Genomic DNA, 27,511 nt, shown 5'->3' with positions numbered 1-27,511 from the left:
CAACACAGTATTGAAATCTCCTCCCACATAACTTTGGCTGAAGGATCGGAAAATAAATGCTGGAGACTCAATATTTGACAAAAGTAAATCGATGTTCACTTTGTTGTTGGTGGCATAACAGTGTATTAATAAATTGTTTTCGTCATTCTGATCTAACACGAGTAATATCCATCTACCGCAATCCTCTGTTTCCTAGTTTAATATTTTCGGATCGGATCACTGGTTGATTTTCTCAGAGAGAATTCGGATGATATTCTCCTGCACATCACTCAGAGAAAGTTCACTTCGTTTGGCAGAGGTGTCAACATCATTATTTTGCTTTTTGGGAGGCTGATTTTTGCTCGGTGTGCTTGAGCAAGAATCACAACTTCCTCCGTTTTTTACTTTACACGCATTCGAGTGAGTATCAGTAAAACTTCTCTTCTCTTTTATAGTTTTGATCTCCATCTCTGCGTCAAGATCTACAGACATTTTCTGAATTGTGCAGTGAAACTGATGATGGATCAATTGTTGCGCTACTCGAACTTCAATATTGAATCTAAATCGACCACAATAAACAACATAACGATAGTAGCTAGAAACTTAATGGTATTTGTGTTTTCATTTGTACTGTGTTTTACCTGATTTATGTTTTTTCCCTGTAAAGCTGATTTGGAACAATGGAAATTGTGAATAGCGCTATATAAATAAAATTGAATTGAACTTGTGAGAATTACCTGATTTGTTTCTCAGCTTACAAAACCACGTGTCACGGCGCCATCTTGGAGACACCCCCCCCCCCCAGTATCAGAATCAACTCGTCATTTGTGATCAAACATATATGTGTAAGACATCATTTGACAGTGTAAAGTGTTTAAACTTTTATTTGTGTACAATAACATTGACAACAGAAGTGCATTTGTAAAATAAAGAAAATATACAGAGTGCGCTCTCAGCCGTCACTGTCTGTAATATATTTCTGAAATCACATCTCAATATAAAGACTAAAACTCAGTGAATACATCACAGAAACACTCAGATCTGTATACTGTGCTCGGCTATAGATCATTCCACACCACCAATAAAGTGTTTTTTGTTATGCGTGTGCATTGTTAGTATTCATATTTATTTACTTTATTGCTCAATACTTTGCACACTATATGTTAACAGTTATTTACAGTTTTCTTTCAGGAAAGTTGCAGCATCACTGAATCTCTGATCTTATTAAATCAGTTCATGTTAAAGACAGAACACATGACAGACATATGATGTGTAACTGTGTGCTCATGTTGATCATAGTCTGAACCATTTGATAAAGAAATGACCAATAAAACATATGAAGTTTCATCACATTCTTTGTTCTAGTTGCTTCAGAATATTTCACCTTGATGTCCATTATAGGTGTTTGGTGTTTATCTCTCCAGGTGTGAAACACATCAATATTCATCATCACTTACACTCCCTCACATGTTGAAAAAGTCATTATATTGTTTTATGTCAACGATCATTTAAGCATCAATTTGTCTGATGCCTAAAACTATAATTTTATTATAAGTTTATTCTTTATTAAATTAACTTTAAAGCAGTAAATGTAGGTGTCCATTGACCATGTAATAATGTATTGTGACCAGACACACGTCAGACTTTAGGAGCTCAGAGATACAGGATGATACAGAATATGAGATCAGAATGTTATACAAATGGAAATAATGATAAATAAGACACTTTTTAGCGCTTCACAGCCGTCAGCGGTGATGTCACAGTCTTCAGAGAGAAAAAGGCTCAGATGATCTTTACTGAATGAAGGGAATCCTTTCACTCTTCATGTGATTGTTTCAGTCGAGGCTTAATACTGTAAAACATTGAGGAGAAACATCAGATATGATATTAATATTCACTCATCTCAGTCATTATCAACATCATGTCACAATGACTTTATACTTACAAATCATATTAAATTAATCTGAGAGAGAGAACACAACACAAGAAGTGCAACCACACCGACATTAACACAAGTGTGAGTACAAAACATTTCTGTCACTTGTCCACAGTAAATAAATCAACTTCAAAATGTCTCGCAACAAATATGTATTTTTGTATATACTGAATAAGACTAGTCCTAAAATGTGTCTAATAAAGATTATTTTGTTGACTGGATACTTAAAGGAACAGTTCACCCAAAAATTAAAAGACTACTATGGGAGTCAATGGTGACCCACAACGGCTGAGTTACAAACTCTCGTGTTTATTTGTGTTCAGCACAACAAAGAAATGTATTCAGGTTTATAACAACTGGTCCCTAAAAAAGAAAATTATTTAATCATTTACACCTTGTGTCATTCCAAACCTGTATGACTTTCTTCTCGCAAACGATATTTTGATAAAACATTTGTCCTCATTGTCTTGTCATTGGTTTTGTATCCATACAGTAGAAGTTTATGGCTACCAACAGCTATCTGTGTTTTGCAGACGAAAGTAAGGTTGGGTGGACTTTATTTTCTTAATTTCTTAATATATATAAAGTATTTTTCATCTATTGCACGAGAGCAACAACAACTAAAATAAAACTATTTTAAAGCGTGAGGTCGCTGGTAGTAAAAGAGCAGCAGGTGGATCTCTACAGCAGCTTTACGTTGTGAACCAAACTTCACTTGCATTTACAACAAGTCCACTGAAAGTGTCATGAGCACTAATAGATGAAACAACAGAAACATGTGTCGAGTTTGTTTGTGACGGCCTACGACTTTAGAACAACGTCAATATATTTATTAGCCTACATGACCCGCGACTAGTCGACATCAAGCTTAAAATGTCATGCCAGAGCATTCATGTCGACTAGTTTGAGCAAACCCTACAGTGTGGTAATAGTTTATAGAAATATAATGATTTAAAAATAATAAATAACTCACAGTAGTGTCTGTAGTTGACATTGTGGATCCTTCAGTAGATCAGAGAGCAGCTTCACTCCTGAATCTTCTGGATTATTACCTCTCAGATCCAGTTGTGTCAGATGTGAGGGGTTTGATCTCAGAGCTGAAGTCAGAGCAACACAACCTTCAGATCCAATACTGCAGAGAGACAGACTGAAGAGAGAAGAAAATAATGAAATAATGACAATAACATTTAGACAATAATTAATAGAACAATTATTTAATATATTTTTATTATTCATCAATGTATCAAATTATGTCCCTTTTTACAAGATAGAAGTAATAAATTTAAAGATGTAAATCACAATAATAACATCAACAGTTTAATATATCAAGTTAGTTATTAAAATGATCTCAGTTTGGTGATAATTCTGTATGAATCTGAATCAACAGAGAGTCATTGACTGACAGTCACTGTTGAGTCTCTTACATATAAAGATGATTCTGATAAATTTATGAAGACCTTCATTTACACAATACATACACATGTTTAACTTTATTGCTTTAAGGATTTTCTTACTGCAATGTCTTCAGTTTACAGTTTGTATTCTTCAGTCCATCAGAGAGCAGCTTCACTCCTGAATCCTTCAGATTATTGAGACTCAGGTTCAGTTCTGTCAGATTTGAGGAGTTTGATCTGAGAACTGACGCCAGTGATGAACAACTTTTCTCTGTCAGATTACAGCGACTCAGACTGAAAGAGAAATAACAAGATAACAGTGAGTCACAATGTTAGTAAGACACTTATGACTGTTTTCTGACTGCATGATGGATCTTTCTGATGTGAATAATGCTGCACTTGCCACAGAGATGAATAACAGTCAAAGCATTAACAGAAGGATCTTTAATGATCACTTCTGATCTCATTTCTATGTTTCAGGATATCGTATGAAGGAACGTGTTGAGGGAACAAGGACAGAGAATCCAAGTGCAGACAGCGGGGTCAGAGGTCAACCCTTTCTGATCCGCGTGCGCTGCTTCTCTCCACCAAAGACACGCCGCATGAAGAGCAGCAGACACGTGTTCATGTTAACAACAGTAGTGCAGGTCAATAGATTCACAACAATAAACTAAATACAGCAACTTTAAAGGATTTGTATCTGTCAGTCTGTTTACTGTTTGCTAAAAGTCTCCAACCTTTCCACCAGATTTGTGATATTTTATGAACCACAACCTTTTTATCTATATTGAGCATTGGCGTTATTGATCAGCATGTAAACATTTGTGACCCTGTGAAAACGTCTCCGGTTACTTTTGTAACCTCGGTTCCCTGAGAAGCGGGAACAAGACATTGCGGAGAACCGAATGTGAAACTCCTCCTCTTTTTCACTTTTCCTGAAGTCCTATAGGATAACGCCAGTAAAAAAAACTTGCCAATTGTCGCAAGACATGCAACAGTATGCAAATACTGACGAATCTAGACAGTGCAAATACAGTGCATGCGACGACAATTCCTCAGAATCTACGAGAAAACGCCTGCCCGGTGATAAGTGGCGAACACGGCGTTCTACGCAATGTCTCGTTCCCGCTTCTCAGAGAACCGAGGTTACGAAAGTAACCAGAGACGTTCCCTTTCGAGAGCGGTCACTTTGACATTGCGGAGAACCGCATATGGAACGGTAGAACAATTCCGCTGTGAGAGCTAGCAAAAATAGCCCGACAACTGGGATAACACACAAAGTATGTGGTGCATACAAATCAAATCATTCGCGAGGTTGTCCCAAGCGTTAACAGCTGATTGGCTGAAACCGGCCTATGAACTGCTAGATCACTGAACACGCCACTGAACTGCTAGATTGGGCTCTTGGCAAATTTGCATATCCAAACCCAACGAATGCAGCGGGCTGCGCTGAATAGGGCAGACACCACAGCTGTAGAACAAGCACGGAATCCCGGGCGATATAATAGCGAACATAAAGTACACCAAGCACAGTGTAAACAGCAATGGGGCAACAACTGTGTAGCACAAGAAATTACAAGGTAGAAGATAAAGCGTGATCAGCACTCACCGAGAGGACTTGAGACGCCAACGAGGACACATCCAATCTGTAGAACCTGGCGAAGGTGTTCTGTGAAGACAAGCCAGCTGCACAGCATATGTCCTGAATAGATCTGCCCTTAGACCAGGCCCACAAAGAGGCGATAGCCCTAGTCGAATGAGCTCTGATAACGAAGGGGCAGTTCTGACCCTGACTCTCGTATGCCAAGGTAATAGCGTCCACCACCCAGTGAGAGAGCCTCTGTTTTGAGACAGCCCGGCCTATAGTACGATCCGCCAAAACAAATAAAGAGCTGCTCAGACTGCCGAAACTCGGCCTTGCGATCAATGTAAGCCCGCAAGACCCTTACCGGGCAGACTGCTCTCTGAGCATTAGCATCCTGCGAGTCTGACGACTCGGAAGACAAAGCAGGCAAAGAAATGACCTGTGCTCTAAAAGGGGTAGACATGGACTTTGGCACATAATCCGATTTCGGCCGGAGAGTGACGCTGCAGTCGCCGGGTCCAAAACAAATGAATTCAGCGCCGACTGAGAGCGCTTGTAAATCCCCTATGTGCTTAGCCGAAGCAAGGGCGAGAAGGAGAATGGTTTTTAGAGTGAGCTCTCTTACAGAAGCCACGTCCAAAGGCTCGAAAGGGGGAGAAGAGAGAGCCTTCAACACGAGCGCTAAGTCCTAGGGCGGCACCGAAGGGGTTCGCGGGGGGAAAAGTCTCCTCGCTCCTCTGAGGAATCTGACCACCAGCATGTGCCTACCAATCGATTGCCCATCAACCGGGGAACGAAACGAGGCGATAGCCGCCACATAAACCTTCAGCGTAGAAGGGAGGCCGCCGTTGTCCAGCCTGTGCTGCAGGAAAGATAAAATATCAGACACGGGGCAGGACGCCGGGTCGATATTGTTACTGCTGCACCATTTAGCAAACACCCCCCATTTTAGAGCGTATAAACGTCTGGTAGACGGCGCACCAGACTCCGAAATAGTATTCAGCACACACTGAGGGAGTGCAGTTAGAACCCCCGAAGCGGCCAGGCATGGAGGTTCCACAACTCTGGGCTGGGGTGCCAAATCGTGCCGTTCACTTGGGACAACAGGTCTCTCCTGATGGGAATCCGCCACGGCGGTGCCGTCAACAACTCCCTCAGGTCCGGAAACCATGGTTGATTCGGCCAAAATAGAGCGACGAGAATCACTGACGCCGTCTCATCTCTGATTTTGCACAGCACTAGGGGTAAAATCTTCACCGGAGGAAACACGTAAAGCCGAACGGCCGGCCAACGTACCAGCGAGAAATACAATGGGCAGTGTGCCTTCTCGCTTGTGGTGAATAGATCCACTTCCGCCTTCCCGAAGCAAATTAACAGGACTGAGTCGGGATGAAGCCTCCATTCCCCGTGCAGAAGACCCTCCCTCGAAAGCATGGCCGCTCCACGGTTTGGATGACCGGGGATATGCGCTTCTCTGATAAAGAGTACATGCCGATCAGCCTCTGGAACTCCCTCAGGGGAACAAATGTAGAGCTAAAGAGATGGACTCCGTCCGCTCTGGGGAGAGGCAAGTGTGCATCTCCACTGAGTCGAAACATACCCCCAGATACGTTATAGACTGACTCGGTGTGGGTTTGCTCTTCTGCATGTTCACGCGCAGCCCCAGGGATGTCAAGTGACAAAGCAGCATCTGCGTGTGACCAATTAGCGCCTTCCGAGAGTGGGCTAAAATCAGCCAATCGTCCAGATAATTGAGAATGCGCATTCTGCTTGCTCTGAGAGGGGAAAGCACAGGGTCCACGCAATTTGAGAATGTGCGCGGAGCTAATGCCAGTCCGAATGCGAGGACAGCCAATTGGTACGCTGAATCCTCGATTGCGAAGCGCAGGAACCTTCGGTGGCGCTTGACCATCTGAACATGAAAGAACGCATCCTTCAGATCTACGGTTACAAACCAGTCCCCGGGACGCACTTGTGCCAGGATCTGTTTTAGAGTTGTCATTATGAACGCTCGCTTGTGAAGCGCTCGGTTGACGGGTCTCAAGTCCAGAATCGGACGCAGACCACCATCTCGCTTGGGCACTACAAAATACCGTCTGTAAAACCTGCTTTCCCGCTCGTTCGGAGGGACACGCTCGATCGCTCCTTTCTTGAGCAGGCTGCAGATCCTGCCTCAACACAGGCTCGTTTTGCGCTGACGTCAGCGACGGAACCACACCGCTGAAGTGGGGAGGTCTGCGTCTGAACTGCAGGGAGTACCCGTGTTCTATCACGTTTAGTAGCCAAAGAGAGATGCCTGGAATGGCCTTCCACGCGTCCAGAAACAGACATAACGGCCAAATCTGTTCGGGGGTTAACGTCAGGTGACCGTTAAGGGGAGCACGCTGGCCTAGCGAGGCTAAATGCACTGGCGAGAAAAAAAACGTGGGCTTCAGCCCCAACCACGTGGGCGAACATGGCCAGCGTAGCTGCGTGAACGCGCGCCGACTGAGGTGCAGACCAGGATTTCACCACGTGCTCGTGGACGTCTGGGAAAAACGGCGCACTCCTCTTTAACGTGGCCTGGCGGCGGCTCGCCTGAAAGTACAAGGAGTCGAGCCTACTTTTTGCCGGCTCCTCAGGTGAATCCCAGGTGATATCGAGCTCGCTTACGGCCTTCTCGAGAACCCTTACGAACTCCTTGTGGAGGTCCAGGGGGCTCTATGGATCAGGACCATCCCGCTCCGATCCTCCCCAGTCCTTTGTGTGAAGCAGAGATGGACATGGAGTCATAGTCCTCCTCAGTGCCGAAGGAAACGGCGTCCGCGATGGAAGGCGGGGGACGAAGGCTCTCGTCCACGTAGAGGACTGGGGAATGAAGTGACGGCAGAGGACGGGGGCCCGGAGCCGGGTCGTCGCCGCCACCTCGTGGAATGGGTGGACTCACCAGCGGCTCGATGGCGGCGGTGAGCCTCGACCCTATGAGTCCTCGAGCGATGTTCCTGCGAGTCCTCAAGACACGCGCCGGGTCCGCACAGTGCGCGCAATCAGACTCGCATCTTCCGCGAGAGCAAGGCCCAGGCAGGCAATGCAGTGCTCGTGAGTATCCTGCGGGCCAATGGGGCCCGCTCAAAGACGACAGAATGAAGCCATCGGATGCGGTGAAAGAAGTTTCTAATTGCGTCTTCAACGATGGCAGCGTGAAAAAAAAGATTCTGAGGAATTGTCGTCTCATGCACTGTATATATACTGTCTAGACTCGTCAGTATTTGCATACTGTTGCATGTCTTGTGACAATTGGCTAGTTTTTTTACTGGCGTTATCCTATAGGACTTCAGGAAAAGTGAAAAAGAGGAGGAGTTTCACATGCGCACTCGAAAGGGAACCCAAACTAAGGTCTCAAAATCTAACAAAGTTAATTTCAAGCATTAACTTATTAAATTTATTAAAATTACATTATTCAGTCAATATTGAAGATATTGTTGTTATATTTTCACAGAATATTCTGTAGGATGATTTCATGTAGAAGACAGTGAAAATACTTTTGCTTTTGCTTTCTTTTCACAAGCAGCGTCACATTTAGTAATGAACAAGGATCTAATAGTGAAATGATTTAAAGACAGAAGTAGTTCTGGTATGAAGGGCATGAAAAGGCTTTTTTAGTAAGTAAATTAGTTTTCTGTTTATGATGAGAGCATTTTAATAGTTACATTACATTTGTTGTTTGAATGTTGTCAGTAGTTTTATATCGACAAATATCAATTATCAGACTTCTATTAAGAGGACATTACCCTCATCATTTATGGTGACGTTACTTTGGAATATCGTTATTGTTTGGCCGGAGGAACTTTTGCCATAACTGAGGTTTTGTTGAAACGCTGCCACTGTCAACTACATCAAATTTACACAAGAACAAGAGTGAAACAGCAAAACATAAACAGCAAAAATACTCGACAGTCACTTGAGATTATTAAAAAAAGTGAGTATATAACTAAATGATAATTTGATCAGTAACTCACAGTAGTTTCTGTAGTTGACAGTGTGGATCCTTCAGTAGATCAGAGAGCAGCTTCACTCCTGAATCTTCTGGATTATTACCTCTCAGATCCAGTTGTGTCAGATGTGAGGGGTTTGATCTCAGAGCTGAAGTCAGAGCAACACAACCTTCAGATCCAATACTGCAACCAGACAGACTGAAGAGAGAAGAAAATAAATGAAATAATGAAAATAACATTTAGACCATTATTAATAGCACAATTATTTAATATAGTTATTTATACTTTGATGAATAATAATTGAATAATCTTTTTAATAATGTATCAAATGATGTCCCTTTTTACAAGATACAAGTAATAAATGAAATGATTGTAAATCGCTGTCAGTTTACAATAATATCATGAATAGTTTAATATATTGAAGTTAGTTATTAAAATGATCTCAGTTTGGTGATAATTCTGTATGAATCTGAATCAACAGAGAGTCATTGACTGACAGTCACTGTTGAGTCTCTTACATATAAAGATGATTCTGATAAACTTATGAAGACCTTCATTTACATAATACATACACATGTTTAACTTTATTGCTTTAAGGATTTTCTTACTGTAATGTCTTCAGTTTACAGTTTGTATTCTTCAGTCCATCAGAGAGCAGCTTCACTCCTGAATCCTTCAGATTATTGTAACTCAGGTTCAGTTCTGTCAGACTTGAGGAGTTTGATCTGAGAACTGACGCCAGTGATGAACAACTTTTCTCTGTCAGATAACAGCGACTCAGACTAAGAGAGAAATAACAAGATAACAGTGAAGATATAAACACATGAAGAGATAATGTTTGAACAATGAGAATCATCTGCACATGAGCTGAAGCAACATCTGCACCTGATAGAGAATCACTGCAAGAACTGAACCCTGACAGACGATTATAAATAAAAAACAAATGAATGAAAATCAGAAAAAAGCCACAAGAGAGCAGCTCTCACTCTACAGATGCAGTGAACAATTCCATCATGTTTTATTGTGTCTCTGTAGGACATTAACGACAGTAATGTGGACTGTTAGATGTTCAGGTGAAACTGCAGGTAAATGACTCACTGAGCTGTTCTGGATGCTTTGATCACTGGCAGAAGCCTCAGAAGACATTCATCTGATCGATCATATTTCCTCAGATTAAACTCATCCAGTTTCTCTTCGGAGTTCAGTAACACAAACACCAGAGCCGACCACTGAGCAGGAGAGAGACGGACTCCAGCAAGACTAAACTCATCTCCTCTGTTCACATATGTTTGTACTTCCTGCACTAGAGAATGATCATTGAGTTCATTCAGACAGTGAAACAGATTGATGGATTTCTCTGGAGAGAGATTCTCTCTGATCTTCATCTTAATGTACTCGACTATTTCCTGTTTACTGTCAGAGCTTCTTCCTGTCTGTGTCATCAGATCTCGTAAGATTGTCTGACTGGACTCCAGTGAGAGACCCAGAAGAAATCTGAGGTAAAGATCCAGGTGTCCGTTCTCACTCTGTAAGGCCTTGTCCACTTCACTCTTCAGTAAATCACTCATGTTTGATCTCAATCCGCTGAAGTTTTCTGATGTTTGCTGAAGAAATGACAGAAACTTGAATAAAGCAGCGAGAAACTCCTGAACGCTCAGATGCACAAAGCTGAACACCTTCCCCAGGTTCAGTCCAAACTCCTCTCTGAAGATCTGAGTACAAACTCCTGAGTACACTGACGCTTCTCTGACATCAATGTCACACTCTCTCAGATCCTCCTCATAGAAGATCAGGTTCCCTTTCTCCAGCTGTTGAAAAGCCAGTTTTCCCAGAGACTCAAGACTCTTTCTAGCCTGCTGAAGATCTACCTCACATTTCCCATCATACTTCTGACTCTTCAGTTTGATCTGAAACATCAGGAAGTGTGTGAACATGTGAGTGAGAGTCTTGGGGATCTGTGCTGGACTCTCTGCTTCACTCAACATTCTCTGGAGAACAGTGGCTGAAATCCAGCAGAAGACTGGGATGTGACACATGATGTACAGACTTCTGGATGATTTTATGTGTGTGATGATTCTGTTGGCCAGACTCTCATCATTGATTCTCTTCCTGAAATACTCGTCCTTCTGAGGGTCATTGAATCCTCGTACATCTGTGATCAGATCAACACACTCAGGAGGAATCTGATTGGCTGCTGCTGGTCGAGAGGTGATCCAGATCAGAGCAGAAGGAAGCAGATTCCCCTTGATGAGGTTTGTCAGCAGCACATCCACTGACGCTGATTCTCTGACATCAAACAAACTCGGATTCTTTGAGAAATCTAGAGGAAGACGACACTCATCCAGACCATCAAAGATAAACACAACTTTATAATCATCAAAGTCTGTCGATCTCAGTTCTGTTGTATCTGTGAAGAACTGATGAAGAAGATCCATCAGACTGATATTTGTCTGTTTGATCAGATTCAGTTCTCTGAAAGGAAGTGGAAATATGAAGTGAAGATCTTGATTTGTTTTTTCTTCAGCCCAATCCAGAATGAACTTCTGCACAGAGACTGTTTTTCCAATTCCAGCGACTCCTTTAGTCAGCACACTTCTGATGGGTTTGTTTAGTTCAGGTGAGACTTTAAAGATGTCATTACATTTGATTTGTGTTTCTTGTGTCTCTGATCTTCTGGATGCCGTCTCAATCTGTCTCACCTCATGTTCATTATTGATGTCTTCACTCCCTCCCTCTGTGATGTACAGCTCTGTGTAGATCTCATTCACAAGTGTTGAGCTTCCTTGACTTGAGATTCCTTCATTCATTCTCTGGAATTTCTCTTTTAGTCTGGATTTGTGTTTCTTCATGTATAAAGGGGTGAATTCTGTTGTGTAAAGGAAAACAAAATAAGTTAAATGCATGAAATGTCAAATAAAAAAAATAATCCACAGGAATAAATTCATGAATCTCTTACTGGTCTGTAGTTTGTTAGCGAGGTCTGTCTGCTTCATCTTCCTCAGGACGTTCAGTGTGATCTTCAGAAACATCTCTCTGACTCTGATCTGATCTTCATCATCCTCCTCTTCTCTCTCAGAGCATGATGGGTAATCTGGACTCAGTAGACTCTTGAAGATCTTCAGCTCTTTCTTCATCAGAGAGATGAGTTTGTGCTCAAGCTCCTGAAAACATTGTTCAAACACACATGATTTAGTTTTCTTATGAGGGCAGAAAAAGGTTTTAATGCTCATTTTAGTGAACACAGTTTTTTCTAAATTGCTTGAACCTCATTTCATGAAACCTATAACACATTTAAACACTATAAACACACATCAAAACTACAGAAACAAAATCATATTTTCTTTAATTCATATTTTGCCTTCAAATGATTCTCAAAGCATCAAATACACATCAGCATTGATAACACACTGAGATCTATTTCAAATCAATATGATCGTGACTTCTTACTACAATGAATCAGTTTGAAACTAAACATCTAAACATGTTTCAGAATCATCAGTAATAATAACAGTAATCTGTGTAAAGCTGCAGTACGACTGACAGTAAAAGAATCTCATGAAACGCCTCTTAAACATACAGCTTTGATTTTGGGTTTATTAACATATTTTGGGGTAAAATTATTTTAAAGCCTCATTTGAAGAAGAGCATCTACATTTCTGAATAAACTGTGAATGAAACATGATATTGAATGTAAATCAAACGAATGTAAAATAAATTATTGTTAATCAAAGCAAAATACTAAAATAGACACATTCTTTAAAAGAGAATTCTGTAAAAAAAATCCCTAATAAATATTTAAATAAACGGTTGTTACACAGTAATTGCTTTGCATCCATTTCTCAACTTTACACACACACAGACCAGACACAGACACAGACACAGACACAGACACAGACACAGACACACACACACAGACACAGACACACTGACACACACTGACACACACTGACACACACAGACAGACACACACACACACACACACACAAACACACACACACTCACCTGGAAAACAGACTCCATGTGCTTCCCTTTGATTGAGACATTTGTTGTGTTTCTGTAATGTAACAATAAATGAAATATGTGTTTCATACAGTGAACACATGGATTAATGTGTGTATCTGTCAGTAAAGTGTTCAGTGAATATCTGCAGTAACATCAACAGCACAGACTCAGATCAGAGAATAAAGACTGATGAAGTGATTTACTCGTCTAAACCATCAGACTGTTCTCACCTCACATCTGGATCATCACAGTCTCCTGAACTGAAGTTAAGTGGATCACCCATTGATGCTTCACTCTTCATGGACACACAGCTGGGTTTAGGAGATTCTCCACCAGTCAAACTAAAACAACATATATTATAATGAGTTTATGCAATGTATCAGTAATGTGATAAATTTGTATAGTATATTAGAATAAATATAGGATATATGAATAAAAAATATTTCTCATGCAGGCTCAGACAATAAAGTAAAAAGTAATTTCTGCTAAATTAAACTATTATAGTTCAACATATTTGTAAGGACCACTATTGCGTACATGTAATATATATTTAATGTATAAATGTAGCTACAATCTCATGTATCCCTGTTTGAAGCAAGAAAACTGAATCTGTCTTTAGTCCAACCTTTTAAAATCCCTCTGCAAGTGATACAGAAAGATTAAAATGTAATTCCTCCTCAGTGCTATAGTGAGATATGAACCCTGCTCATCTAAAGAGAATTTAATAATACAAACAATAAAGAAAACCAAAGAAACCCCTCCCCACACAAACTAATATTAATTTGTAATGAATTAGTTTGCATGAAGCAAATCTTCACAAAGTTGATTTAAGTATAAACTCTGACAGCTATCAGACAAACCAAACACATGTAACACGTTTCTCAATTACAGTTAAAAAGGACAAATTTGTATATTAAAATATTTTAATCATCTCACCGTTCAAACCAGGAGAACATCATTGATTGAGCAAACATTGATCCTGCAAATAAAAATACTGTGTTATACACTTCTTTAAACCAGAGCAAAATGTCAGATGGCACTTAAAGGCTTTTGTATCAGAACTCAGAAATATTGAACAGGAATTGTTCGCCTACCATGTGTGCACTGCACTGACTGCTAATGTTTACTGATACTGAGAAAGTATTAACCACCGTCACATCAAAATAAACCATAAACTACAGCTCAATATCTAAAGAAAGATAGTAAAGAAAGTAACAGCTAGCTGGCGTCAGTTATTTGTTAAATGCAAAGGTAATGTTTAACAGTAAAATCTCAATTCAGATTGCAAGCTGCACAGAAATTAAAGTAAAAGCAACAGTTTACTAACATGAACTTCAGCAAGTTCGAGACGCATTACGATCAGTAGCAGCACATCATACACATTTCCCCAATTTAAGTTGATTAAACACGGACTTACCTGCAAGTGATTCACGGGGATAATCTCGCAGTTTCTGCTCCTGCTTTCTTACCTCTGATCTTGACTCCTGCTTTCTTTTGGGGTCCATTTCCAAATAAATAGCCCAGACTACTGTCTGTCAAACTGCGTTAGAATAAAAAAAATAAAATAAGCAACTTTCAAAGCCTCCAATATTTATTTAACAACACCAACTCCAAACACAAATGCATTGATAGAGCCATCACAGAGGAAGATCACAGACAAGACAAACAAAAATCCATTGAATCTCCTAGAAAGAAGTTTTGGTCCTTAGCTCATTTTAAACAGAAATCACCTCAGAATTCAACAGGACAATCAGGTTATAGCGCAATATAAACATTTAGAAATCTGCTGTTTTATCTCAACAACAATAAACAAACTAAATTTACAGCATTTTCATGGAGCAACACAAGAAAAAAATGTATCAAATGCAGAATCATCTGCTCCTAAACTCTTTTGAACTTGTTTTAAAACAGAAAACAACCTTTCACATCACAGTTCAACAAGACAGACAAGTGTTAAACATTTTAGTGCAATATAAACATTTGGAAATCTGTCAATTTATCTCAATTAGACGAGACAAAAAGAAATGATAAATAATCTGGCAAAATACACAATTTCAATCCTAAATAATGGGGAAGAGCATGTATACATTTGAAATGCTTGATTTCATTTGGCAAACACATCTCACACGAGCATTTCTCTGGACTTTGAATGTGAAACAGCTGCTGCTCGCAGACTCGAGCGGTTCAGATGCGGTTAGACTCGAGACTCATCACCGCTTCACTCACTGATCGCACTCGCAGCAGAATCCGGGTCTTCGGTTGAAGATGCTGCTGGGGCTCTTCGCTCTCGGGGCTGTGAACATTAGCTCGAGTCGGCAGTGAAGAGATGTTCTGGCTAGCTGAGCTGAACCCGTTGACGGGCGGTGCCTTAGCAGACTAGCTAACGTTTACTAGCGTAAATAAATTGCCTATTTTCGGTCTATATTTTAAATTGTCTGCGTTCCTGATATCCTTCTCTCTTTTAAATTTACGATTAGCGCTCCCACTTAGCTTCTCCATGTTTGCGTTTTGTGAGTTGTGTTGTGTTGTGTTGTAGCCCCCCCCCCCTCAGCACTTGGTACCCTTGGTACGGACTTGGTCTGTTGCCAGAAAGGAATGAATCTTCCACTTTCACTTTCACTTACACATTATATGGAGTATTTTCACAAGAGAATCGGCAAACAAGTCACACATTACTGTTTATAAACACGCTTCCTTATGACAGAATAACATTTACATTTAGTCATTTAGCAGATGATTTTATCCAAAGCGACTTATGAAGAATTCAGGAAGCAATGAGCGATATGTCACACAGGAGCAATAGTTCAATACAAAAAACAACACACAACAATAAACGCGATGTAAATGAATCTACTGAATAAATGTGATACTCACAGTATTTTCTTCTTTAATAACAATGATGATTCTTCTCACTTTAAAATGTCTTCTGCTGTAACAGTTTCTCCCGTTAGCTGTAATGACGGAGGAGGAGCCTTGAAAGAGCTCAAACACAATGATACACACACACACATCGCAGTGTGTTGTGTAGTGTTTCCTTTCGCTGCGGCTAATTGGCTTCTGAATTACAGTGGTAGTTTTACTGCTATTATAATAATACTTTTGTGAGATATATTTAGTTTGGTTAAGAAAACAAAGATGGTGTTTAATCTGGTGCCGGTCGCATAAACCGCTTAGAATGATGTAATCATAAATGGATTAACTACAACATTTTTTACTCCACTTATTTTTGTTGTCTTGATAAAAGTATGTATAGTTATTTGTATAGTAATGAGCGACTTTAAATGGTTGAAATATGAATCATTTTATAAACACCCGCGTGTGTTAAGTAGATCTACGACGCAATCGAGACGTGAGGCGTTGGCGACCTCTACTGGAGACTTTACTCAACGACACGTCACTCGAGTCGAGCCGGTTCTGTCAGGACTTGTTTCGCTTCAGTTTCGGTCTGTTACTCTGTGAACTGCAGCTAAACCCTTCACACAAACACCAACTTAAACATTCTTACGTGTTAACACGCGACATTCACCTTTACACGACGATTATATAAGAAATCATTTCTGAGGTAAATATGAGAATTAGTTTTGTTGGTCCTGCAGAGACATGGATTGGTTTCACTGTAATAAGTGTTTTCTGAGAAGAGGGAAACCATTTGTAGTGTCCAGCTGTGGTCATATATTCTGTCAGGACTGCATGAATACAAGTGAGTGCGGGATTTACTTTGGTATAATAACAGATTTTCACTTTTATTTAAGACCTTTTTAAGTCAGGTAACAAACATTTTGTCTTCCAGAGTTTAGTGGTCAGTGCAGAGTGTGTCAGGCCGACTGTAACTACCTGACAATATCTGACCAGGTGAGTCAAACTAAACCCAGAAACTGCGTCTACAGCAGAACAATGATCAGCCCCAGTTGTGATGCTAAATGCAGACAATGAACCAACAACACATTCATTGACAACGACTCTCATTCTATAGATAAAGCCACTGCCATATATGATATTATTGAGAGTTCATTGAGTTTATGTGTGCTGTATGGACAGAGTTCACCTGGTGTGGAAAGGATCCAGCTAGCACAGGTACATCTGCTAAAGATCTGGAAAACATCTGCTGTGTAAAAACATCTGCTTGATATCAGTTTTACATCCATTCTCAATGATAAATATATTACAGACGTCTGTGTGACATCTTCCATCAGACGTATTGCAGATGAGCACACAATGTCTTCCAGATGTGAATGCAGACGTCTGTCAGGTGTAGTTTGCTATCAGGGGACAATCGTTGCAAATTGGCAAAACAGTCGACAGCCCAAGTGAAGGTTTTGTTTATTTATCAGCTTTTCTCGTCTCTTTTGTTTCCTGCATATTCCTTTCATTATTGTGAAGATGAAACCGCAGGAAAAGATGTATTTCACAGATCCAGTGAAACTCCTGCAGACTCGACTGGATCATATCGCACAGGTATCAGTCGTTTTATCAGACACTTATTACACGACCCGTTGGAACGTTTGGTTCTGATTGGCCAGTCGTGACATTTGCAGGTCTGTTATTCCCATATAACAACCTCTCAAAACTAATAACACACGGTCACCCGGATGCAGCGAATCATTTTGCTAGGTTTTTTTTGACAAATTAAATATGAATATATATATATATATGTATAAAACCCCCTTAGTTGTTATAAAATGCACTGTAACGCACTGCTTCATGGGGCTTATTCCATTTGCATAGCATATGTTTCATAAAATGAAGTAAATAAAGTGAAATTTAGGGTCTGCCGTTACAATTCGGGTATTTTATTACGGCTTGGAACTCGGCTCAACCAATCATAATGAAGAACTGACCGTTATATAATAACATACATTATATTCACAAATGATTAAACCAAACGCTTGTTCGTGACATTTGAATGTCGTTTCTTACAGTAAAACGTGGAAGGTCTGCATTCAGTAAAATGAGCTTATCAAATATTTCATCATGTTTCTCATGGGGCGTGTAATAAGTGGGATAATGTACAAGCAGCCGTCTGTTCCTACCTGATACCTGATCATACTGTCAGGGCTTATTTCTGCGATAACAACCGGCTGCCTGTACATTATCCCTTACTTATTAAATGTACTTTATTACAATTCATTTATAATCAACATGATATTGAATAACATCTATATTTCTTTTTACTTGACTACATGAAATGATAAAATGCCACACTGACATGAAGCCCTAAGCAAACACAATTCTACCTATTGAAAGTTCAGACGTGTTTCAGGTCGCTGTTTTTCAGAAAAGGCAGAAGGAACGTGTCATAGCTTTCTATAGAAGCAAGTCTGCAGAGCTGGAGCGAAGGCTTAAAGATGTCAATGATCAGCTCTACAGGTGCTCTTTTGTTGTTGAATATCTGAAATATTTCCATCATAACTTTTAATTTGTATCTATTTGTGTTTTATTAAAGGCTGAGCTGAAAAGAGAGAATGAAGAGCTCAAGAAACCTCTCTCTCAAAGGAGGGTGAGAAATATCAGTTTACATTAGTTGTATTCGCACGTGACTTTCTTAACATTTTCTTTCAATGTTAATGTGTTTTGCCCCACACAGACATCTCCTGGGAGGTTTCAGATTAATGGGTAAACACAGATTATTGTCTATGATCATATGTGTGGCCATAATATTGTAACAGTATGTTATGACAAGTATTCACAGAATTCACGTCTTTCCATATATAGAGGTACTCCAAGGATGACTATTCCAGTGGCTGTGACATCACCAGGTACTAACTCTTCATAATTTGAGAAATAAACTGCACTTATTAAACTAAAAGACTAAACTTTATGTGTTGTGTTTTTACTTTCCACAGTCACACCGCGCTCTAGAGCTGTCAGGTAGATTGTATTGTATTATCTTAACCATGTTTACTGGTAGACCTGCTCTCCCCCAAACATTGACCGCTTTTCCACCATCGTGCAGAACCGTTCCGTGTGTTGGATATTTTATTTATGTCTTAGACTCCCACAGGTTCATCCATCTCTATGTCGAGCATGAGTTCAATGCATGAACAGACTTGTCAGTAAGTCAAGATTTTGTAACCGATTTCTTGCTATCATAAAGTAAACATTTATTAAGTTATTTATATTGCACGATCTCATGGTTTATGCTTATTATGTTCTCTTATTTTAAGGGACACCCAGTTCAGTTCACACCCCCACAAGGTATCTTTTGATAAAATATAAAAAATTCAGATGTTCAGATGTCTTAAAAAAGCTTCACGTTAAGCAATTCTACCTTTCATCTACAATTTTTAGGTAGATGCTCTTTACGTAGGTTTTGCTTTGGCAAGCACCAGCGGATCTGTACATGTGACGGTAACAGATGACCAGATACAACATCTTCACAATTACAGGAAAAGTGAAACATTTCTTGACTTCTGTTTTTGAAGAGGTGTCTGTCATCTGCGAGCATCCAGAAGATGTTTCTCCCGTTTATACATTTTGAGTTTTCTGAAACTGACGTGTTTCTTTCACTCCAGTTTATCACTTTCATCTCAAAGTTCCAACAGATCTAAAATTAAATGAGAAACGTCATTCGTTTAGCGATGTTTCATGTTCTTTAAAAGAAAAATACAATAATTCTCTGACCATTCCCCGCCAGTGTTTCTTAGATACAGAACAACGATACAAACATAGACAGAGTATTTCATGTTTATGGATCTGTATATGCTGTACTGTTGAAATGTGGGTAACCTGTTTGTTCCTCAGTATCTTCATGTTTCATTGCGCATGAATCTAAACTGAATCACTTTTCTCTTCAACCTCCTCTTAACAATCTCCATTTCAACAATCTCTCTGTGTGTGTGTGTGTGTGTGTGTGTGTGTGTGTACTGGCACACAGAACTTGCTTTTACACCTTGTGTTGGTCTTACTTTTGGATGAAGCGGCTCCTTCAATCCAAATTGTAATCAATATCAATGCAGGTAACAAAAACAACAAGACCTAGCAGAGAGCGATCCTGTAAAACTGATGGTGCTGTCCCAGCATGCAATGCTCCATATCATAGCTTCACATTCTCTATTTACAATGTAAATGATATAGGCCTATTAAAACATATCAACTAAAATAAAGCAACAAAAAAGAAAATAAAGCACAGCTGGTTTTCTTCTTTAAACATTGTCATCAATTACAAGAGGTCAGTTTTTCACTTCAGTACATTGCGATAAATCCATTTATTGGAAAAAAGTCAGATATACAGAAGAACAGTTTGTGGACACAGAAGTGAATCTCTTGACATTTACAAACTGTGATTCGGGTCAGAGAACATAACGCTGTGGTACTATATACGTAATTTTACCATCTGCTTTGTATCATTCAGTGTTTCTCGTCTCATTCTTGTGGTGCCATGCACGCAGTTGCTCTGCTTATCTTCAGATAAGAGTATGCCAAGCTTTTAAATGGTTCACCGAATATCTGTATCTTGTGACTGTCTACCTTACTATGAGACGATATGTTTTCAAATCAGACTAATGTCCAGCATTGCAGCATCAAACTGTTTCTCTGTTCCAGAAAAAATAACATTTATAATCTATAAGTGTCACGTTCAGGTTCTGTTTATTGTTCTGTTTGTTCATATAGTCAATCATTAGTTTCACCTGTGTCTGGTTTAGTTTTCCTGTATATTTAAATCTCATCATTCCCGGAGGACCGCGGCCCTCTTGTAGTCTTTAGGGACTAATCTTGCATACACTACACTATTATAATATAAATATTATGAAGGTTTAGGCTGCACTAGTCAGATCAACCGCAACCAGGAACACTTCCAATAACAACTGATGCATTTGTTGCTTCAAAGAGTGCAGAACAGTCCTCTACTCTCAGCCAGTCTCATTGTTCCAAGGGTACAAGAGCGGGCAGGACGCAGTCCATACCCAGACCTGACAAAATCTGTGATGATAGAGCTGGACAAAGGACGTGACAACTACAAAATTTTAGCCGCTATTAGATTAATAATGATAATCTATTTTGCCTTGTTGTGCAAGCACTGTCGAGCTTGTGCAGAGGCTGCAGCTTTTGCCAGAGGGGAACTGGGATCCGCTGGTTAGGCCTGGTTTCCCTCTGAGGGTTTTTTCTCCTCCAATGGAGTTTTGGGTTCCTCGCCACCGTAAGCATACTAGCATTGCACTGTTTGCCTGGCTGCTAGAATTTTATAGTTTTATTTCATTAACACTGCATAGAGGAATTTATGTTTACAATGTTTACTTGTACAGCTGCTTTGTTATAATGAACATTGTAAAAAGCGCTATATAAATAAAGCTGACTTGACTTCAATTGACAATTATTGTGTTGTGTTACTCTAAATTGTTAAATTAGTGAAATATACCAGTTTGTGGTTGTGTTTAGGAAGATCAATGCAAAATAATCTAGCCAGAAGCATTGTTTGTTTTCAGGTTCTTGAAAGGTTTTCTGAAGTTTTTCCACTGTACACTAGCAGATGGCGGCGCTGTACCTCGGTGTTCTTCTGTTGCTTCAGTGTGGTCTGTTGCATGCAGCTGAACCTCAGAGTTCACAGAACCTGAACTGTCCTGCTCTTGCTGGAGTACCAGGAACACCTGGACACAATGGTGTGCCCGGAAGAGACGGTAGAGATGGAAAAGACGGGACCATTGGGCCTAAAGGAGAGAAGGGAGAGCCAGGTTTGTGTGAGAGTTTAAGTGTGTTTTTCGTGAGGGAGAGATAAAGATTCAGGCATTTGCTTGCTTTACTGTCACAGGAATGGATGTGCAAGGACCGCCAGGTAAAGCAGGACCACCTGGACCCCAAGGAGTACGAGGTCGTGATGGTTTAATTGGTTTACCAGGTATCAAACATCATAAATTGTGGTCCAGAATATCAGCCTATAAATCAATAAAGCATCTTGATAAAATGTATTTTCAGGTCATCCTGGAAGTGACACAATGTCCCTCAAATCTGAGATCCAGCAGCTAACTGCCAAAATGACCATGATGGAGAAGGCTTCAGGATTTAATACTTTTAGAAGGGTTGGGCAGAAATATTACATTTATGATGGACAGTTTTGATCAGGGGATTAAGTTCTGCAATGCAGCTGGTGGAACGATCGTTTTGCCAAAAGATGATGCTGAAATCCAAGGTTTGTTAAGATTATCTGTTGCCAGTGGTTTGAGTGGTAAGAAGGTGTTCATTGGAGTCACAGACAGAAAAAGAGAAGGGCAGTTTATGGACCTTGATGGACAGCTCTTGACTTTTACCAAGTGGGGTTCAGGTCAGCCTGATGACTATAAAGGTGGACAAGACTGTGGTGCCCTCGTGGTGGATTATGGGGAATGGGATGATGTTGGTTGTAATGATTTACATCATGTCATATGTGAAATAAAAATCTGATAGAACGTGTCACAATCTTCTGCACTATTGACATGTGTATGTGTGGGACAGATGCACATCCAACCACCAGGGGGAGCTCTCTCCAAAATACTAAAACCTTACTATTCACTCAACATTTTATATATTTGTCTCATGTATACTGTATGTGGCCATGCTTTCCATTGTCATGGTATTGCCAGTTCACCTGTGTACCAAGCATTATATCATTATTCATTGCATGTCTTATGTGATGACAATAGTTTGGCTGTTCTTTTGGTTTATCCTTTAGAATCATATATGTCTTGTTTGCTTGGTTGAACTGATCATTTGGATTGTAGACCTTCCCTGGTATTTTGACCGTCCCTTTCTGGACTGTTGTTTAATAAACTTCTGCATATGGTTTTTCAACCTGCCTACATGTCCAGTCCTTTACGCATAAATTATTAAATGTTGGATTATTTCCAAAAAGGTAGAAATGTTTCTTCATTGTTAGATATTGATATTCATATAGTGATTACGGTTGATTAAAACAGACACTTGTAAAATCATGCCTGAGGTATTTGTTCACATATTTATACTTTTCTCTTTAATTCATAAACTTATGATTTATTAAACCTGGCTCAGACCAGAAGACAACTTGGAGATTTGTCTCAAAAATGTAAAAAATCTATTAAATGACATTTATTTTCTAATAACTACCTTTTCTATTGATTAATGATTAAATGTTGTTACCTTTTATTATTCTTGAATAAATTAGTTTCTGTTTCATTTAAATGCAAATCTAATAACAACTTTAAAAACTCTAAATACCTGAAGTGATGTCATATACTGTAAATGTGATTTCATTGGTCGGCTGTAATGTTTATATTCTGATAACATGAACTCAAGACCCGTCCTGTCCACAACATTTGTATCTGACTTGATAATCCTGATTATGTGACTTTAAACTGATTGATTCAAACATTTTATTTGGTTTAAAAACTAAACAACAAACTTAAAGTTTAACAAGCTAAAGAATGTTGTTATTGTTTTATTATTTATTTACATTTATTATAGTTGAGAGAGAAACTATACACATTTTTCTGAAGTCACATCAAGACAACAAGATGTGAAAAAGTCTATATTTCAACAATCATTTGATAACTGTTTATGTTTGGATATAAGCTGGTAAACATTTTATATATTGAAACCAATTATCACTTTAATAATCAAACTAAATTAATAATCATAATAAATATATATATATATATATTGTATATCCCTCCCTCAAGTGTGGACACTTTAAATACTGCTTAAACAGAAACCTTGTTATTTCCACAGTGAGCAGAAGATGGTGATGTTAAAGTCCTGCTGTCTCTGTGCTGCTCCAGCTGCAGTTGTGGCCGCATGTATGAGCTGCGACAGAGAAGAGTTGTGCAGCTTTCCTGCAGCTCAGTGGGAAGAGTTTGGTGGTAACAACATCAAGGTCTTGGCTCGATCCAGAGGATTGCACTTAGAGACAAATGTATAGGATCATGCAAATGTAAGTCACTTTGGTTAAAAGCGTTTGCCAAATGCATTAATGTAAATGTTTATCCTGGAGTCCCCAGCATACCGGCACACAATGGCTCCCCTGCAGAGATGGGAAAGATGGGGCTGCTGGTCAAAAAGGTCAGAAAGGAGACACAGGTTTGTTCGTCTAGTTTATATTTTATTTGTGTGTATTACTGTCCATTGTGACATATACCTGTACATACAGTATTACATATCAGTCATTTGAGAATGATGTTGATGAGACATTAAATGGTTTAACAACGTTGTATTTTGGTTACAATTAGGTAATGTTGCAGAAAAACCTTTTAAAAACCTTTTAAAAACCACACCCCATATTAAAAAAATATGCAACTAAAATAAAATGTTTTAAAACTTAAAAAAATAACAAAGTGCTTTATGTTTTTTATAATAGTGTAAAACATAAATATCATGTGTGTTTACAATAAAAAAATTTCAGACCAAACGGTAACTTTTGTGACGCGTTTTATTTAGGTGTTAAAATTGTTGAACTTTGTAACACTGTTGTTGCAGTTAGCGTTGTGTTCGGGAAAAAAATAAACGACAGATAGATCATCTTTAGCCGCTCTTGGCATATTTATTTTTCGTTGCTGACACATCAGTCTCACGGTCAGACAGCCATCAGTAAGAATACCGTAAAACAACTTGAACAAACATAATAACTCAAACGCGTCGTCTGTGGCTTAAACTTTAGTGCCCCCTTGTGGCATACACACAGTACAGCATTACATAAATATAGAACTGAGGACATAATGAACATATTTTAACAAAAATGATTTTATATTTATTAAAGAATCAATATTATATTAACACATCATATGAACGCTTACAGATAGTAAATATAGGCCTACTTACAGGTTTATATTTCTCAAAGCAAAGTTTGTTCGCGATCTAAATCTCAACACTGCGCAAACTTCAATACTGAAAATGGCCACAAGGTGGCGCACATACACATGACAATCTGAACACATGAAACTAAAGGTTGTCGGTGTTTTAACACGAGGCTCAATATTATGCATGTGAATTATTTTCTTATTGTGACAAATCTTATATTGTCAGAAAGGTCTAAGACTCTAAAATAAATATTTCATCACTGTTTTATCAAATCATTTATGTAAGAAGAGTAATTGATTCATAAATGACAAGAGTGTGAATAATAAACTTTATGTGCTGCTCAATGTCTGGCGGTTCACGTACATTTACTTCAATATTTTGTTTAAATTATTATCTTATCATAACAAACTATATATTGTCAGAAAGGTCTAGGACACTAGAATGCATATATGATCAGTACTTTATGAAATTCATAAATGACAAGATTGTGCGTATGAAAGTGTTTAGAGTGTTCTGGTATTGAAAAGCCTCCTCACAACATTATATCCAGTAATGAAAAGGCAAGACAGTCCGCTATGAATCGGTGATGAGGGGGATTGACATCAGGGTTCTAGGAACAGGCTTTAGGCTGAATGTGGATCATTTTTACACCAGACCATCACTGTTCCAGGATCTCCTTCAAAAAGCCTTCTGGACCTGTTTGGAGCTAAACTCTGTAAGTGGCCCTCAAGGACATCGTCTGTGGATCCCTGCCTTGGACTTTCTATCAGCTGATTTTGAGCTATTCTGATGTTTTTCTTGGGACACTGTGATACTTTATTTAATATGGGACAATGTATAGATTTTAAAGACGGATGGCAACGCTACTGATGTACTGGCTTTGTTAATATCTGACACATCCATCAAACATTTTCCCTTGATTTATTGAAATTGGCGCCAGGTGTGAGAGATGGCAGATTAGCAATGTAGGCTTTGATAAGACTGATTCTCCATCGATGATGTTAATAAGCAGAATAAATGATGTGTGACCCAAACATGTCATATGAAACCCCCATATTCTCTTAGTTCCTCGTCTCCGTGTGGGGCATTTAGATGAAGCTGTCGTTCAAGATGGCTAAGTGTGTTAACTCTTTACCCACATTGTATGATGCCTAAACCCTCAACACTAATCTCATATAATGCCTTCATTTGTCTTCAAAAGGGTCTTGAGGGCCATAAAGAAGGGAACGCAAAGTCACTTGCTGTTGTGGTTTGTTGTATTAAAAAATTACGTTTTTTCCCACAACAAACAATAACACTTGTTCTGCCTCTTGTTGTTTAGTACGGAGCACGTGCACTAGTCAATCTAACAATGTTGTTTTGTGGTAAAAGTGTAGAAATCTCTTTTATTTTGAGTATTGAGCACTATTGTCAAAACCATGGTTTTATATTTACCAATGTTATGGCTTTTACAAATCACGATTTACACACAATAAATAATTGAACAAATGTAGCATTTAAATACAATCGTTGTGTTATAAGCATGTAATGTAATTATGTAATGTAGTCCATAATAGAGATTATTCTGAGGACTTCAGGACTGTAAGATTTCTTGCTTGCCAGACAAATTCATGAGTCAGAAAATAATGAAAACAATGTAAAGCATTAAAAAGCATTTAATAAAGAAAATAAATATACATTTTAAATATTTTTTGTTTTTTATTGTTTATGTTATATGTCTTATTTATTATTTTCAGGAGTTTGCCTTCGAGCATATAAACATGAACAGGTGCTCGAGGTTCAGGGAGAAGCAGCAGAGTTTGTGAAGTCCCACATAAAGGAGGAGATATAAGAACCTCATGGTATTTATCAGGCAATATTCATTGGTTTAGTATGTGTGTGTTTTTGTACATGTAAGATTTCTCAGATGAAATGATCTGATTCAATACATTATAAAGTCTCAGTATTAGAAATCAAGAAATCAACTTTTGTACAATAATGACTTATGTGTTTCTTTTTAAGACTCATGTGCAGCTGATGATGACGATGAGCTCATATATTATTTCTTCTTTTCAATCTAATACTGTCAGACCGGATCAGAAACATATTGCCTGTGAGCCATAAACTCTTTTTGTGAATCCTTAAATAAAACAAACAATCAAGATTTTTAATTTTTACTGTTTGTTTGACTCGTTTAATACTTATTCACAATGTATTCGTTTCATTAACTAGCATTTCGATAAAATTACATTTTGGATCATTTCTCAGCAAACAATAGTAACAAAATTAGTTCACAATAAAAAAAATACAATTCAGTTTATGTTTTCTTTTCAACACCATTACAACAGTCTTCTGTGTCAAATAAACATAATATAGTGTGTATATTATAATTAAGTATAATATTTATATAAGACGAAATTCAGTATAATTAATTAATTCATGAATCAAGCATGATGTGTGGAGCCATAAGAGGTCAGAACATGAACACAAGTTTGCAGTAAACAGCGGCCTCGCAGTGAATCGTTCAATCCCTCTAAAGTACATTAAGCTTTTTATTATTTTTCGAAAGTTTTTAATAATTTAATTTGTACATAATAAATGCGTAATACAGTTTCTGGAGACTACAACACAAATCTATTTATTCATTATCAGTTGTTTTGAATGTTGTTGCATTTACCTCAAAGTATGTTGTAATATCAAGAGGATTAATAAGAATTATGATTTTTAACAGATTTTACTAACAGATGAAGAAATGGGTTTGCGGCGCTTATTTCTGTATTTACGGTATATCAGCAAAAGCAGGTTTAATGTTCTTCAGGGTTTTTTACATTCAGTTGGCCAATAAGTTTCGCATGGCAGCATATTTGTATCAATGTTTCTTCCAACACTTAAAATACATTACATGCTAATAAGTTTCCATCAG

General features: G+C 38.7%; 1 protein-coding gene across 1 annotated transcript; it reads right to left on the bottom strand.

Moving 5' to 3' along the window:
- Positions 1 to 838: 838 nt before the first annotated feature.
- Positions 839 to 15,873, bottom strand: LOC306891707 (NLR family CARD domain-containing protein 3-like). The gene is made up of 12 exons (XM_079452185.1): positions 15,745 to 15,873; positions 14,288 to 14,410; positions 13,807 to 13,849; positions 13,101 to 13,211; positions 12,871 to 12,922; positions 11,825 to 12,029; positions 9,967 to 11,734; positions 9,477 to 9,650; positions 8,893 to 9,066; positions 3,430 to 3,603; positions 2,889 to 3,062; positions 839 to 1,831 (listed from the first exon to the last, which is right to left on the bottom strand). Exons 2-12 carry the CDS (start codon positions 14,373 to 14,375, stop codon positions 1,795 to 1,797), a joined length of 3,000 nt encoding a protein of 999 aa, XP_079308311.1. The 5' UTR covers positions 14,376 to 14,410; positions 15,745 to 15,873; the 3' UTR covers positions 839 to 1,794.
- Between the last annotated feature and the right edge of the window lie 11,638 nt (positions 15,874 to 27,511).

This window comes from Barbatula barbatula (genome assembly GCF_947034865.1).
Source record: "Barbatula barbatula genome assembly, chromosome: 3".
NCBI lineage: Eukaryota > Metazoa > Chordata > Actinopteri > Cypriniformes > Nemacheilidae > Barbatula > Barbatula barbatula.
This window is presented reverse-complemented; position numbering and strand designations above follow the sequence as displayed.